The 15,107-nt window shown below is 42.0% G+C and overlaps 2 protein-coding genes across 4 annotated transcripts in view; one reads left to right on the top strand and one right to left on the bottom strand.

Moving 5' to 3' along the window:
• The window catches only part of WDR12 (WD repeat domain 12), a 47,021-nt gene extending 33,065 nt beyond the window's left edge, over positions 1 to 13,956 (bottom strand). Inside the window, exons 1-6 of the mRNA XM_033945037.1 lie at positions 13,386 to 13,956; positions 9,449 to 9,543; positions 9,197 to 9,291; positions 8,321 to 8,427; positions 3,328 to 3,443; positions 604 to 758 (exon numbers count right to left, since the gene is read on the bottom strand). Of these exons, the coding sequence (XP_033800928.1) occupies positions 604 to 758; positions 3,328 to 3,443; positions 8,321 to 8,427; positions 9,197 to 9,291; positions 9,449 to 9,543; positions 13,386 to 13,426 (609 nt within the window). The 5' untranslated portion in view covers positions 13,427 to 13,956. The remainder of the gene's footprint in view (positions 1 to 603; positions 759 to 3,327; positions 3,444 to 8,320; positions 8,428 to 9,196; positions 9,292 to 9,448; positions 9,544 to 13,385) is intronic.
• CARF (calcium responsive transcription factor) overlaps positions 13,929 to 15,107 on the top strand; it is a 152,436-nt gene continuing 151,257 nt past the window's right edge. The window contains exon 1 of one of the 3 annotated variants that reach the window (XM_033945032.1): positions 13,929 to 14,049. The gene's annotated coding sequence lies outside the window, so the exon portion shown is untranslated. Of the gene's footprint in view, positions 14,050 to 14,174; positions 14,198 to 14,631; positions 14,761 to 15,107 lie in introns of those variants that run through there. The other 2 variants (XM_033945036.1, XM_033945034.1) reach the window with 2 other exon arrangements.

Below are 15,107 nucleotides of genomic sequence, written 5' to 3'. Positions count from 1 at the left end.
TCTCATGACTTTAAAGCAGGGGTGTCCAACCTTTTGGCTTCCCTGGGCCGCATTGTCCGAAAAAAATGTTTCTGGGGCCACTGCAGCAAGACAGAGAAGGGAGCCGGCAAGACGGTAAACACCCAGGGGCAGCAGAGGAAAACACTGCATTGCCCTCGACTGGGGCAGAACAAAATACTTCACTGGGCCACAGGTTGGACACCCCTGCTTTAAAGTAAAATGCAGTCCTGGAGGGCCACAAAATAAGAAGTTCTGGTTTTTTAGGTTTCTCACAATTAATTTTCATGAGAAATTTAAATATAGTGAGGGCACTGCATTCTAATGTATTTCATGCACACTTGGTAGAGATATTCTAAAACCTGACCTGCTTGCAGCCTTCCAGAATTACAGATCGACATTCCTAGTTTAAATATATATCTCGCTACTCTGTATTTCTTTAACAATCTGGAATCTTTAAAGATGTGATATCTTTTATTGGATGGGCAAAAAAAAAAGATGTTGTGGTTCATGAGTTTTGAGACCTCACAGGACCCTGCTTCTTCTTGAGGTGAAAGGGGGAGAATCTGAAAGAGCAGGTCATTGGAAAAATCTCACTTGACTCACTTTGGTTCCTGACCCATTGACAGCAATGGAGTCCACACTCCCAGCATGGCCCCTGCAGCAGTGAAGGGCTTTCATTTTATTCTTCTCCACATTCCACTCCCACAGCAGGATGGTCTGGTCCATGGAGGCACTAAGCAGTAGGCAGGACAGGTTATCTGATGGAGGATGACCACCAGGAAAAGAAAACAAGACTCAATGAAAATCATAGAACACAGTACTCAGAAAATGACTAGCTGACCATCAGGACAGGTTAACAATGTAAAAGAGCTGCTGAGAGGATCTTGGAATAAAACAAGAACTAATGGAAAGATTAAAGGGGATGGAGCAGAAAAGCCACATTGTAGAACCGGCTCAGTCTTCAGCTTCTAACACAAAATTAACAATAAAAAAATTCTACAGCTATGCACTAAGCAATGCACTTGCAAATTATTGCCCTATAATCCATAGTTCATTGCCAAATACTTCCCTTCCTGCCAGTGTGTGAGTGATTATTGGCTCACACACCGATCAGTGACTTATTTTAAAAAGCTGTCAGGTCTGAATTCCGACCCAGCTTTCTGCACTAGCCCCTATAATTCCTGGTAGTCTAGCAGGCCCCTTCATCCCCTAGACCCAATCCAACCAAACCTGAGCTTCCCCACCCATCCCCAACATTAAAATTAAAATCCCTGGTAATATAGGGCTCCTTTTACAAAGCCGTGGTAGTGATTCTTGGTGTGGCAAATGAGATGCAGCCGATTCAATTCCTATGCCAAAAATACACAAAAAAGGGGCTAATAACTCAACTAAAGTACATCTATTGAGTGACTCAAAATGGCTATAAACAAAAATATGCAAAAAGAAGTCACTCTATATTCTATAGCAGAGAACTAGAAGCGAATGTCCATCAACTGTTGTTAGAACTAATGCTCAGAGACATGAAGACAGATAAAACCGCCTCACCACCCAATCATCGCATTGCTCAATACAGTGTCAGAACAATGACAGTGGTAGATGTTGAACTTGCAATTGCCTAATTGGCTATAAGCTCTATATCTTAAATAGATAACTTAAGATGGTCAAACTTAACTTCAGATTAACAGGTTCCGACGTGCCACGTTTTGATACTGCTTCAGGGAACCGACATAGCACTGCTAAACACTCAAACAGGGTAATGAAGTCTCATTAAATTTCACTGGTTACAACGCTAGGAAGCAGTAAAATTTATGCTAGGGCTTATTTTCGGGATAGGGCTTATTTTCAGGGAAACACGGTATTAACTTAGAGAAAGGAAAAATAACTTCCAGTTTTGTTGCATTTTCTACCATGTTTGTTGTTTGAGGATTTATATAATAGGCTCTCAAAGCTAATGCCAACGACACACAAATGCTCTCGCAAATACAATATTTACACCTATACAAAGGGTACAGTCATATTTTATAAATATATGTGTATTTCATAGCACTGCCCGGTCCACCCAAATTACACCCCTCTCCAGGATGCATGATTTAGGGCCGGGTTCGGTAAATGGTGCCTTAATCAGCAGCTGACTAAAAAAAAAAAAAGTGGCTGATCATGTAGCATTCACTCAATAGCACCATTTAAAGAATCACTGCCTTCGTTGAAGGTAAAAGCCGAAAATGTAGGCCAGGGTTTTAAAGGCCTACATTTCTGGCTCCTACCTTTGATGAGAATTGCGTTTACAGAGGTGCCTTAGAATGCCTAAGGTCATTTCCGGCATTAACCATGCCTACTTCGACCTTAGGTGTTCTAAGGCACCTCTGTAGATGCGATGAATGCACCATTTTTCTAGGCACCAATAGGCACATTTTTTTTTAAACAAACAATTTTTGTTTTTTTTATGGCTTTACCAATTAAGGTAGACACCGTTTATAGAATAGGGGCCATAGCATACATATTCACTTATGTGTTTGACCATGAAATTTTCTGAGAGCCATTTTCCCTATGTAAAACTTCCCTTACATGTGTAAAAAGAGCTTTGTAAAATGACCCTCCTTAATGAAAGATATAGACTGATTATATGCTTAAAGTTGTCACACGAGAACACATTTTCCCGTACCAGCGAGTTCTTTTCCTGCCCTATTCCAGCAAGCTCCGTCCTTATCTGCACAAGCATCAATCACGTTAAAATCATAAGTGTTCGAGGCTTGTGTGGTTAAGGCAGAGCTTACAAGAATGGGACAGGGTCAAAACTTATGGGGACGGGACTGGGAAACTGAGTTCCTTCAGGGAGGGGGACAAATTTGTTCCCATGTCATTCTCTAGTCCTGATGCAAGAAACCATTCATAAAACATTTGAAAACCTGATTAATATACAATCCATTTAAATATTCACACTAATGGTTATGAAGAGCATGTGTCTCTTCTACAAAATCCTGAGTGCTGTTGAATAGGTACTCCACCAAAAATTACAAAGACTAGGGACACTCAATGAAGTTACAGGGAAATGCTTTTAAAACCAATAGGAGGAAATATTTTTTCACTCAGAGAGATAGTAAAACTCTGAAATGTGTTGCCAGAGGATATGGTAAGAGTGGTTAACTTAGCTAGTTTTAAAAAAGGTCTGGACAAGTTCCTGGAGGAAAAGTCTGTAGGCTGCTATTGAGACAGACATGGGGGAAGCAGGCATTGTATTTTGAGCTGACTGCAGAGCTGGAGAATTTCTGATGTGCAAAACTCTACTTTGGAAGTTTGTTTCAAATGGCATATACAATTTTTACTGACCTTTTTTCACCCAGGCCACATCTTTCACCACTTCCATGTGGCCAGCAATGGTCATGATGGGCTTTCCTTCCAAGGACCAAATCCGCGAAGTCTTATCATAAGAGCCAGTTAAAATCCTTTGAAAATAAAATTACAAGTTAAAATACATTTCTAATTTAAACCAGTGATGCTTTTGAGACTCACAGTCTTCTCACAATGGATGGCTACATAATGCTTTAAAGGCAATTCTATAAGCTGGTGCTTAAATATAAGCACAAAATACTAGCACTTACGTGCATGATCGCTGCCAATACTTGGGAACCAAAAATATTTAGCACAAAGCACTATTCTATAAAGGGCAGATCCTGTGCCTAACCTTTAAATGCTAGACTTACACCTGCTGAAACCTGGTGTAAATACTGGCACTCTAGGCGTGCTGAGGCGGTATTTAGAAATTGTGCATGCAACTTTTTGGAACGTCCCCGATCATGCCCTCTTTTCAGATATGTGTAATCAGAATTAGGTATTTAGCTTTAATGATGCTCACGCAAATCCTAACTGATGCCAATTAACTGCAATAAATTTATTATTGTCACCCAATTATTGCTCAAGGGCTTGTCAGTCAGTTAAGTTATGCACACAACTTTGGGTGTCATATAAAGAATCCAGGGATTAGTGTGCAACTGCAAGGGAGCATCTCATATATGGGTAGGAAAAGGATACCTCACCAAGCATTGCACACAATTTATAGAATACCATCATTTGTGCACACCGCTTGGCACATCATTTTGACATAAGCTGGTGTACCTAACTTTTAGTGTGTCAAAGTGGCTTTGCGCTAGTCTTCTACACCAGTTTAGCAAGTGCACCCAGAAGCCACTACAGAATTGGTGCTAAGCTCACCCCATTGTGGTGCCAATTTATAGAACTACTACTTTTAGGTCATTAAAAGTAACATTTGCAATAGAACTAGCAGCTCAAGGACAAACATGATATGAAGCTGGAAGAAGTATGGCTCAGAGAAAACCTAACTAAAAGGCTCTCATTCTTTCAGCAAAAATATATCAGTAACAAATTTGTATCAAGTGCAGGGCAGATACAAAGGCAGAGGCAAACTGTAAGGGTGAAGGAGGTAGACAACTATAAAATTGAGAGGGGCCTGCAATGATACAATGAGCAGGAAGCAATTGGGTGAACCATAGCAGCCGTATCTATTTTGATGAGGAACTGTGCAGAAACCCAAGTAGAAGGTTGGTCTGGGGTGAAAAGATCCGCCATGCGGGCTTTCCTTCGACGGAGGGCCCGGTTCTGGAAAGTAACGCACTGGGGACAGGAGTCGGTTGGATGAGCGGCCCCCAGGCAGAGGATGCACCGGCGATGCGGGTCTGTGATGGAAAGAAGCCGCTCGCACCGGGTGCACTTTTTAAAGCCGGTCAAAGGCCGGGACATAGAATCGAAAGTGGCCGCGGCTCGAGTAGCCACGTGGCCAGGGGGACCCGGAAGCCTCTGGGTCGGTCAAACGAGGCAGGAATCAAGTTGAAGAAGAAAAAATTTCGCGCACAGCGACTTAAACGATGAAAAACAAGAAAAATCGCGGTGCTAGAAGGCAGTTGGGGCAGAGCCTGAAAAAACACGACTTCTAGGCTCAGCGTAAAATTTTGAACTGGAGACCACGAGGGATGCACCCCCTAGTGGAGCAGGAAGGCACGCATGCGTGGAGCAGCAGAGCAAACTTAAATCTTCAATCAAGTTTGCTTGAAAATGCTTCCGCATCGGGGCTCCGTAGATGACATCACCCACATGTGAGAATATCATGCCTGCTTGTCCTGGGATAACAACTGCTTTAAGAGTAAGGACCTTCAACATGCAGGCACCCAAAGGCTCGAAAGATGGGCGCACCAGAGTCTTATACAAGGGCACCATCACCTTTTTCCTACTAGCTATTCTTTTCCCTATGCATCCAAGCACCTTTCTGGCTTTCACATCACCTTTTCTACCTGTTTGGACCCCTTAAGACCATCACATCCAAGTCCTGCTCCTCTTTCATGCACAAATGTTCTTCATCCCGTCTAAACTATACTGTTCCTCATGTTTTTTGCTGCCCAAATATTACCCTGCATTTCTTAGAACTGAATTTTAGCTGCCAAATTCCAGACCATTCTTCAAGTTTCGCTAGGTCCTTCCTCATGTTATCCACACCATTAGGGCATCTACCCTATTGTAGATTTTGGTATCATTCATAAAGAGGCAAACCTTACCAGTCTAGGCAAATGGGTTATATCCCTCTTTCCAGCACATGTAAAGGGATGGGAAAGGACTCTGAATTTGGTTCACACCTTTTTCAGTAGTAGCTTAATGCAAGCTATATTCAGATTCAAAGAGTAAAGGGGTGGGGGGTGTCCTCATGGACTTGATATACTATATTTCTGTGGGTACAATCACAGCAGTTTACATATACTATATGCAGGTGCTTTTTTCTATCTTTAAGTGTTTTCCTGTCAATGGACAGATTACATTCTAAGTTTGTACCCGAGGTAAGAGGGTTTGAACCCTGATTCTTGTCCCGCTGTTCCAATCATTAGGCAACTTCTGTTTGGTTCCTATATACATCTTGGAGGAGTCAGGATGTCAATCAGTATTCTTGTGTCAAATTTAGGAACTATTTTCTCTGCTGTCTCAGGGAACCATTTTCTCCATCATGGCTCTGATCCTCATTTCCTCCCCTTGAGCAACCACCTGAGGGAAAGTATCCATATTTTTACTTCATTATTTAATGTTACAATTATCTAGGATTGGCTGCCTTAGATCCCTTAATGTCTAGTATTTCCCAAGCCTTGGGATTCTAGACTGGTCCAGTAGGTCCTACTGGTCCAGTAGTCCAGTAGGATGTTTAATGAAAACATCAGATAAGCATATCTTCATCTTCCTTCTTGCTAGACTAGTCCAGAGTACTGAGACATACCAGAGCTTCTCAATAGGCCGAGTAGTAGGCAATTGCTTCCTTCAGCATTACACCAGGCAAAAACTTCTCCACAGGTTGTTTACTCAAGCTACAGTCTTAGATTGTAAGTACCAAGATGAGTAATTAACTGTTGTGCAGGTTACTATTGGTGGGAGATCCCAAGAGACAACTGAACCAAGCCATCAGAGTCTGCTTGGCTGTTCCTGGTACCTGCCAGCCTTCAGTAATATAAGCAAAAGAACTAGATGCACATTTAGACTCCATCGCTTTCTAGTGTAACCAAAATAGCCAGGAGAGCTCGTGTGCCTGTGTGGTCCTGTGAAGAAAACAGTTGTTCCTCTTCTTAAATTGACCAACATTTTGACAATAAGAATTTCTTTCCTTGCGACAACTGGTCCCTCAAAAGAAAGGAGTGAAAAATACCGACTAGAGTAGCATGGGCACCCAGGCTAGGATGAAGCTGAAAATGGTGTTAGGGAAGTCTCTTTCTTCACGATTCCTTGTAAGGTCTCCTACCAGTCCGGGGTTGTGGGTCCAAAACAGCCCTAGTCGAACCTACAAAACAATGGAGACCTTGCCAGGAGGCCGGGATGCAAATTTTACTTAAAGGCTTAATGGAGCTGAGACCCACAGATACAGACTGAGGAAAAAGCAAGCTTAAATGAATCTTTAGTCAGAATTAACCAGTAATGTTTGCCTCAGGGACTGATATGCTGTTTATTCAATGTATTTTAAAAACATGTTTCTTTATTAATTTTTTTAAGATTCTAAATCAGTTCATGAACATAGATCACCATTGTAAAAGGCCATCTATCTCAATATGAATGAAGAAAGTTTGCTGACCATGAATCCGGCATTGCTAAATATAGAAACCTATGCTTCTGCTATTAGGTTACTGGGTAATGGGTGATAAATCAATTCACATTTATGTAGCTTGCTTAAAAGGATTAGCACAAATATTCTGTAAACATCTGAAAACCTGGTTATTCTCAAAAATGTAACTCCTCCTCCCTCTCTGGTTATTCTAGTCCTCTAAATTTTCTCTTCATTTTACCTCTTCCCTCCACTGGAGTTCCTTTCTACCCTAACTCTTGTTAACTGTGTCGAGCTTTACGAATGTAGAGATGATGCAGTATACAAACCTAAGGTAGATTAGATTAGATTAGATTCACTTGGCAACAGATAAGCAGACAATTACCCAGGGCTGTGTTGTCTGTAGATAAATCCTTCAACTCTGACCTTCACACTAGTAGAAATACAACTATGCACTGGGCTTTATTCTTACATCAGAGAAGTACTTAACACATTGTTGGCGGGAAATGAGTAAACACGTTTTTCGCATACTATCACTAGAGAGTGGGAGCCGACAAAACTCTGTTTCTACAATTAGCGCTGGGGTGCAGCAAAAGTATAAACACAGCTATTCGGTGAATTAAAAATTATGAATTATCTATAGGCGGTGAAGAGATACCCAATGATTCGTGGAATTAGGGTCAGGAGATCAAAATCGTAAATAAAATAGCGGTAAATTCAGTTGTCTTTCCTTAAATTTCTTCAGTATAAAAGTAGTTTTTTAAAATTTTGAAATTAACTTTGAATGTTGTAATTATTTATAACAAAATAATTTTAAAAAAGTGTTCAAATTATAATAAAGAAAAGAAACTGAAAGTTTTATTCAAAAATAAGCAATGGTTGAGGAAGTTACAGCTATTTTAAATGAAACATAATTTCCAGTGCAACATTTAAAAAATTTGCCCGCTTTTCAGCGTAGATTGGTGAAAAATGCCCACAAACAATGTGTTAATTATGACTATTGTTTGTGAAATGGGACATTTGAACTTGCTGGGTTTTTTAAATTATAATTTAAATTTATCAGGAGTCGGAGTCGGTACATTTTTATCGACTCCGACTCCAGGTACCCAGAATTGTCTCCGACTCCTCAACTCCAACTCCACAGCCCTGCAATTAGAATGGAAAAAGGGAAATATAGGTAGTACTATAATCATAACAGAAAAAGGAAAGAAAAGAATAATTAACATTATCTGCAAATACCATTCTTCTGTGGCCTCAACAGAACTGATCCAGTCATCATGTAGCATACACTCCTCAGGTTGAGGGGCTGTATACTTCTCCACATACTCAATCTCCACCACCTCTTCCTATAAACATAGGAACACAGAAGCTGGTCAGTGGATCACATGGATAAAAATGCTTTACTAATAACTGACTGTAAATCAATTAACAATGTTAATAGGGTGGGTTTGCCCAGTGGAGTAGCTATGGGGGGCTTGAGCGGGCCCACATGGAACCACACTGCCTTCTCCTCTCAGCTCAGCAGCCTCTTGGCATCTACCCTCCAATTCTCTGAACTCTGTCCCTCTCCAGATGGAAGCCTGCTGGCACAGGCTCCTGCAAGCTTCTCTTTGCGGTGTCCTGCTGGACAGGAAACAGAGGCGTGGCAGAGGAAAGCTTAGGGTCCAGAGCTAGCAGCAAAATTGAATCACTGCTAGTGCCAAGGACACTTGTAAGGTACTCTGGAGAGGGATGGGCTTCAGAGAATCAGAGGGCAGATGCCGGGAGACTGTGGAAGAGAGATGAGATGCGGGATGTGTGTTAAAAACATGTATTTTTATTTATTTTTTTATATTTCCAGGGGGAAGGGGTAGAAGAGCCCATCCAAGTTAACTGTGGGACCAATGCAAGAAAGTTGAGTTCATGCTTTTCCCTATTTACTGGGAATTATTTATAAAAAAACTTTATATATCTTCTCCTTGACAAATATTTTGCATTTTCCATACAACCTGAATGTCCAACAGCAAAACCAACAGCTGGTATTCTTCAGTAATCTTGGACAGACTCATTCAATTTATAAGCAAAGGAAGAATAAATATGTACAAAGTAGTAGACTTGCTTGGTGGAAGTTTTTACCGTTGGAAGGTTCTCCATCTCCATGTGTTTGGCCAGAGACATCCGAAGAAACTGACTCTTGATAAGGAAGTCAAACTCCACATATTTGTGGTCCTCTAAGTTAAACAAAAGAAAATGTATTTCACATACTAACACACTCCTTGGAACTGAGCATAATCTGAACAAGACAAAACTTTCAAATTTAATTTACTACAGAGTAACTTCCCAGCTGTAGATTTAATATATCACAAATGCACTAAGGATCCTGCTCACCATTTTTGGCTTCTAACAGCTTGTTGATAATGTTGCTAAGATCTGCGATTTCTGAAATTGCTGGTATGGAAAAGGGAACATTATCTACTGCATACCTATAAGAAGAAGAAGAAAAAAAAACCAAAGGCATACCATCAGCTGCATATACAGTTATAGTTCACCAGAAACAACATACTTTGCAATAGATAAAAACAAGTCTGTGATTCTAAAAAAAATGATATGGTTTATCAATTGATTCTCTTAAATCCAAAAAAAAAAAAACCCCATCCACCAACAATTACACCTACTGGCAAATATTGTACATTTCCACAAAGATACTATAACAACATGAACTGCTAATAAAATATCTTCAAACACCTGCGCTACTGTGCCCAAGCTGCTGAAAGTCTTTGGCTTAAATTCCGCACACTTGCTGACTTCATTTCAAATTCATGCTGATGTCCTTCCAATCTACCCTCTCGCTTGCCAAACAGGACTATTACAACCATTTAACTAACTCTCTTAGTGCGAGCCCTCCCCGTCTCTTTGCCACACTCAAATCTCTACTCAAATGCCTCCACCTCCTATCCCCTCTTCACTCTCGCCCAGACAATGGCAGAGTTCTTCCACGACAAGATTCACAAGATCCACCTTGAATTCTCAACAATGTCACCTCCCCCACCACCCCTTCTGACTGTCCACTCTGTCAACTTCCCTTCAACAACCCTTTCTTTCTTTTCTGAAATCACAGAAGAGGAAACTGCTCACTTTCTCTCCTCCTCCAAAACCACCACCTGTTCCTTTGAGCCAATTCTTACCCGCCTACTCGGATCCATTGCTCCCACTGTAATCCCTCCCATCTGTCACATTCTCAACCTTTTGCTCTCCACTGCTACAGTTCCTGATGTCTTCAAACATGCTGTAGTTACACCCCTCCTCAAAAAGCCCTCCCTAGACCCTACATCCCCCTTCACCTACCGTCCTATCTCTCTCCTCCCCATTCTATCCAAACTACTCAAACGTGCTGTTCACTGCCGTTGCCTGGACTTTCTTTCTTCTCATAATATTCTTGACCCACTTCAATCAGGTTTTTGCTCTCTCCACTCTACAGAAATTGCCCTTGCTAAAGTCTCTAATGACCTGTTCCTGGCCAAATCCAATGGACTCTACTCTATCCTCAGTCTTCTCAATCTGTCTGCTGCATTCGACACTGTTGATCACCACCTCCTTCTCGACATGTTATCCTCACTGGGATGCGAGTTCTGCTCTCTCCAGGTTTTCTTCCTATCTCTCTCATCGTACCTTCAGCATATGTTATGGTGGACCCTCCTCCACTGCCATCCCACTGTCTATTGGCGTACCCCAAGGCTCCATCCTGGGCCCTCTCCTCTTTTCCATATATATACCCACTCTCTTGGTACACTGATCTCCTCTCATGGTTTTCAATATCACCTCTATTTGGATGACTCCCAGATCTACCTCTCCACACCAGATATCTCTACAGGAGTTCAGGCCCGAATCTCAGCCTGCCTGTCTGACATTGCCGCTTGGATATCTCGCCACCATCTCAAACTGAATATGGCTAAAACTGAACTCCTTATCTTTCCACCTAAACTCACCTCCCCCCTCTCACTGTTCTCTATTTTTGTGGATAACACCTCCCTGTCTCATCAGCTCGCAATCTTGGGGTGATCTTTGACTCCTCTCTCTCCTTCTCTGCTCAGATCCAACAAACCGCCAAAACCTGTCACTTTCACCTCTATAATATTACCAAAATCCATCCTTTTAAGAACATAAGAAGTGCCTCTGCTGGGTCAGACCATAAGTCCATCATACCCAGCAGTCCGCTCACGCGGGGGCCCACCAGGTCTATACCCTTCTATACCCTTTTCCTTCAGAAAATTGTCCAAACCCTTCTTGAACTCCAATACCGTACCTTGTCCTATCACGCCCTCTGGAAGCACATTCCAGGTGCCCACCACCCGTTGGGTGAAGAACTTCCTAGCATTGGTTCTGAATCTGTCCCCTCTTAATTTTTCTGAATGGCCTTTCGTTCTTGTAGTTTTCGAAAGTTTGAAGAATCTATCCCTCTCCACTTTCTCTATGCCCTTCATGATCTTATAAGTCTCTATCATGTCCCCTCTAAGTCTTCGCTTCTCCAGGGGAAAGAGCCCCAGTTTTTCCAATCTTTCGGCGTATGACAGATTTTCCATATCTTTTATCAAACGTGTCGCCCTCTTCTGAACCCTCTCAAGTATCGCCCTATCCTTCTTTAGGTACAGCAACCAATATTGGATGCAGTACTCCAGATGTGGGCGCATCATCACCCGATACAGCGGCAGGATAACCTCTTTCATTCTGGTTGTAATACCCTTCTTGATTATACCTAACATTCTATTCGCTTTCTTAGCGGCCGCTGCGCACTGCACCGACGGTTTCATTATCTTGTCTACTATTACTCCCAAGGTCCTTTCTTGGGTACTCTCACTCAATGACAACCCTCCCATCGTGTAGCTGTATCTCGGGTTTCTGTTTCCTACGTGCAAGACTTTACATTCCTCTACATTGAACTTCCATCTGCCATCTCATCGCCCACTCCCCTAGTTTGTTCAGGTCCCTTTGTAAACCTTCGCAGTCCTAGCCCCACTAAATAATTTGGTGTCGTCTGCGAATTTTATTACTTCGCACTTCGTCCTTGTTTCTAGATCATTTATGAATACATTGAATAGCAGCGGTCCGAGCATCAACCCCTGCGGAACACCACTCTTGACCCTCCTCCAGTCCGAGTAGTGGCCCTTCACTCTTACCCTCTGTTTCCTGCCTGCCAACCAATTTTTAATCTATCTGTGTACGTCTCCTTCCACCCCATAGTTCTTCAGTTTCCAAAGTAGGCGTTCATGGGGTACCTTGTCAAAGGCTTTTTGGAAGTCTAAGTGTACGATGTCAATGGGGTCCCCTTTGTCTATCCATTTGTTAATTCCTTCGAAGAAGTGCAATAAGTTCGTTAGGCACGATCTTCCAAAACCCTTATCCATGCTCTCATCACCTTGTGCTTAGAATACTGCAATGTACTTCTCTCAGGCCTCCAATGCACCCATCTCTCACCTCTTCAATCCATTAAAAATTCTGCTGCACAACTCATAGTCCATGAGAGCCACTATTCTCACATTACCCCTCTCCTCAAGTAACTTCATTGGCTCCCCAGCCATTTCCGAATACAGTTTGAACTTCTCTTGCTGACTTACAAATGCATTCTCTCTGAAGCTCTTCCCCCATCTCTCTCTTCACTTGTCTCCCCCCTATGCTCCTCCCCGTGATCTCCGTACATCGGGCAAGCCCCGATGAACCCTTCTCTTCTGTACCCTTCTCTTCCACTGCCAACTACAGACTCCGTCCCTTCTTTTTTTGCAGCACCATATGCCTGGAACAGGCTGCCTGAATCAATATTCATGCTCCATCCCTAGCAGTATTCAAATCCAAGCTTTCAACTTTTCACTCCCACTCACTGCTGTTAAATACCTATACCCACTGTATCATTTCCTCTACCAAAATCTCCCGAACCCTGAGATGTCCCGTCTGTCTAAATTAGATTGTAAGCTCTTCTGAGCAGGGACTGTCTATTGTATATTAAAATGGACAGCACTGCCTATGCCTTTCGCTATAAAAATAATAAATAGTAGCAGTACTCGAGAAACTGGATGCATGCATCTTTACGGATGGATGATGCATTATGGCAGCCTTTTTTAAAGGCCCTTTCTCTCTTTGATGCTCAAAACAAGATTTCTGTATTCAAACACCAATATTTCTCATAAAGGGATCCTGACAAAAAACAACGCGGTCTACACTGGATAGCAGATATCGGGGGACTACTAGCGGGTTAGATAGGAACCATAGACTAGGTAGGATTATATCGTACAGGCCATTCTTACATGCCCGTACTTTTTTCGTTAATACTCACTTCTCGTTCTCGGTATAAAACCGGGCTTGGAGCTGAGCCATGACTGCAACACGTACTCTCTGTGCTTTAGTCTCCGGTTAAATGCCAAGGTCCCACAACCGGGGCTAAAAGCAGCAGTAGCTACACCACGTGCATAAGTCTGAGCTGATCAGAATACATCGATTGTAAACGATGTAAATCGCATCGATTAATACTGTCTGAGTTTAAAGGGCCAGAAATTCCTAGTACAGAACACGCTCAGCTGTAGCCCAGGGGTGCGGAAGTTATGTACATAGAAACGATTTAAAAAATAAAAAACAGACTATGATCCAACTCCTAAACGATGTAAAGCAGATAAGTTTATGAAAAGTTCTTTACATCTCCGATAGCTTTTTAAAGTATATATATATTTATATTTAATTACGAGGAAATGATATTTCAAAATGGGAGTACTATCCTTTTCCATCTAACGCCTAGTACACTTTTATTTTCATCCAGCAAATCAATTTTGCTCCATTTTCTTTATTCTATGTCAGGTTAACTGCTTCATTTGCGCGCCTTTCCCACTTCCGGGTGCTACGGTGGCCCACAGGGGTCAGCTAGCGTTATGGCCTTTGCTGCACCTGCGCAGTGGCTCGGTCTCCATGGTGGTGGTGCTGCTGGTGCCTGCGAGAGCCAAGACGAGGTTGAGTAGACTCGTTTTGAAATTTCTCTCCTTCCATGCTGTGCTTCGCTAATTTGGTTGCGCTCAGCCGGCGGAGTTCGGGGCGGGGGAGACAAAGTAGTGGCTAGGCCTCGGAACCCCGGCTCATAGGGCCGTTGTGAGCCTGTTGGTAGTTTTTTTCCCGCTTCTTCCGGAGCTTTCATCTATTTTAGTGGCCAACATGGCGGGAGTCAGTATACTCCGTGTACCGGAGTTAACATTTGCCTCGCAGTGGTGGTAGGGGCAATGAAAGGAAGTTATTCCCTTTTTTGCCCCTTATTTAGAAAAGCAATCAGTAGTTTTTTTTAAATCTGATTAATTAGAATGTATTAGGGGGTTGGGACTGGGATTGGAATTTCTAGGTTTAATACAACCCCCTCCCCCCCCCCCCCCCCCCCCCCCCGTTTGAAGGCTGAGTGACTTCGGTCATGAAATGATCAAGTCAGATATTTTAGTGTTTTTAGTAATGCTGTTATGGGTGACTTGGGGAGGGATGTTGGTGGGAATGAATGAGCTTGGGAACTACGAATGAGGCGATTTTTTTTTTCAGTTGTATCCTTGTTAGTGAAGTCAGTGAGCTTGCCTTAGGTGCTGACTTCTCTGTTCTGAATATTGACTCTTTTTTTGTTTGTTTGTTTTATTGTGCATCAATCATGGTTGCACACAGAAATGGTGAAAGCTAGCTTAGAAATGGTATGTAAGATTCTGGTTATAAAATAGTGCTTTTAGTTGCCTCTGTTGTAAAATTCAATTAATGTAGAATATAGTGTATATGTATATATAGTACATATATACAGAGAAATATACTGGTCACATCTAAATGGTAAGCATTAAATGTATTCTCATACAGCAAAAGGAGTAAAAAGAAAAAAAAATAAATTAAATAATACATGCAGTTTACTAGTTTTTCTCTTCTAAAGATTTGTGATTCCGATTTCTTGGTACTTTTGTGCATGTTTTTGTTATGCAGTGAAGTCTGATGGTATTTTTCTGTTGTCCATTGAAGGTTATAAATGTGTTAGAATTAAGTATGATTCTAT

Source organism: Geotrypetes seraphini, chromosome 5 (genome assembly GCF_902459505.1).
Source record: "Geotrypetes seraphini chromosome 5, aGeoSer1.1, whole genome shotgun sequence".
NCBI classification, from domain to species: Eukaryota; Metazoa; Chordata; class Amphibia; order Gymnophiona; family Dermophiidae; genus Geotrypetes; species Geotrypetes seraphini.
This window is presented reverse-complemented; position numbering and strand designations above follow the sequence as displayed.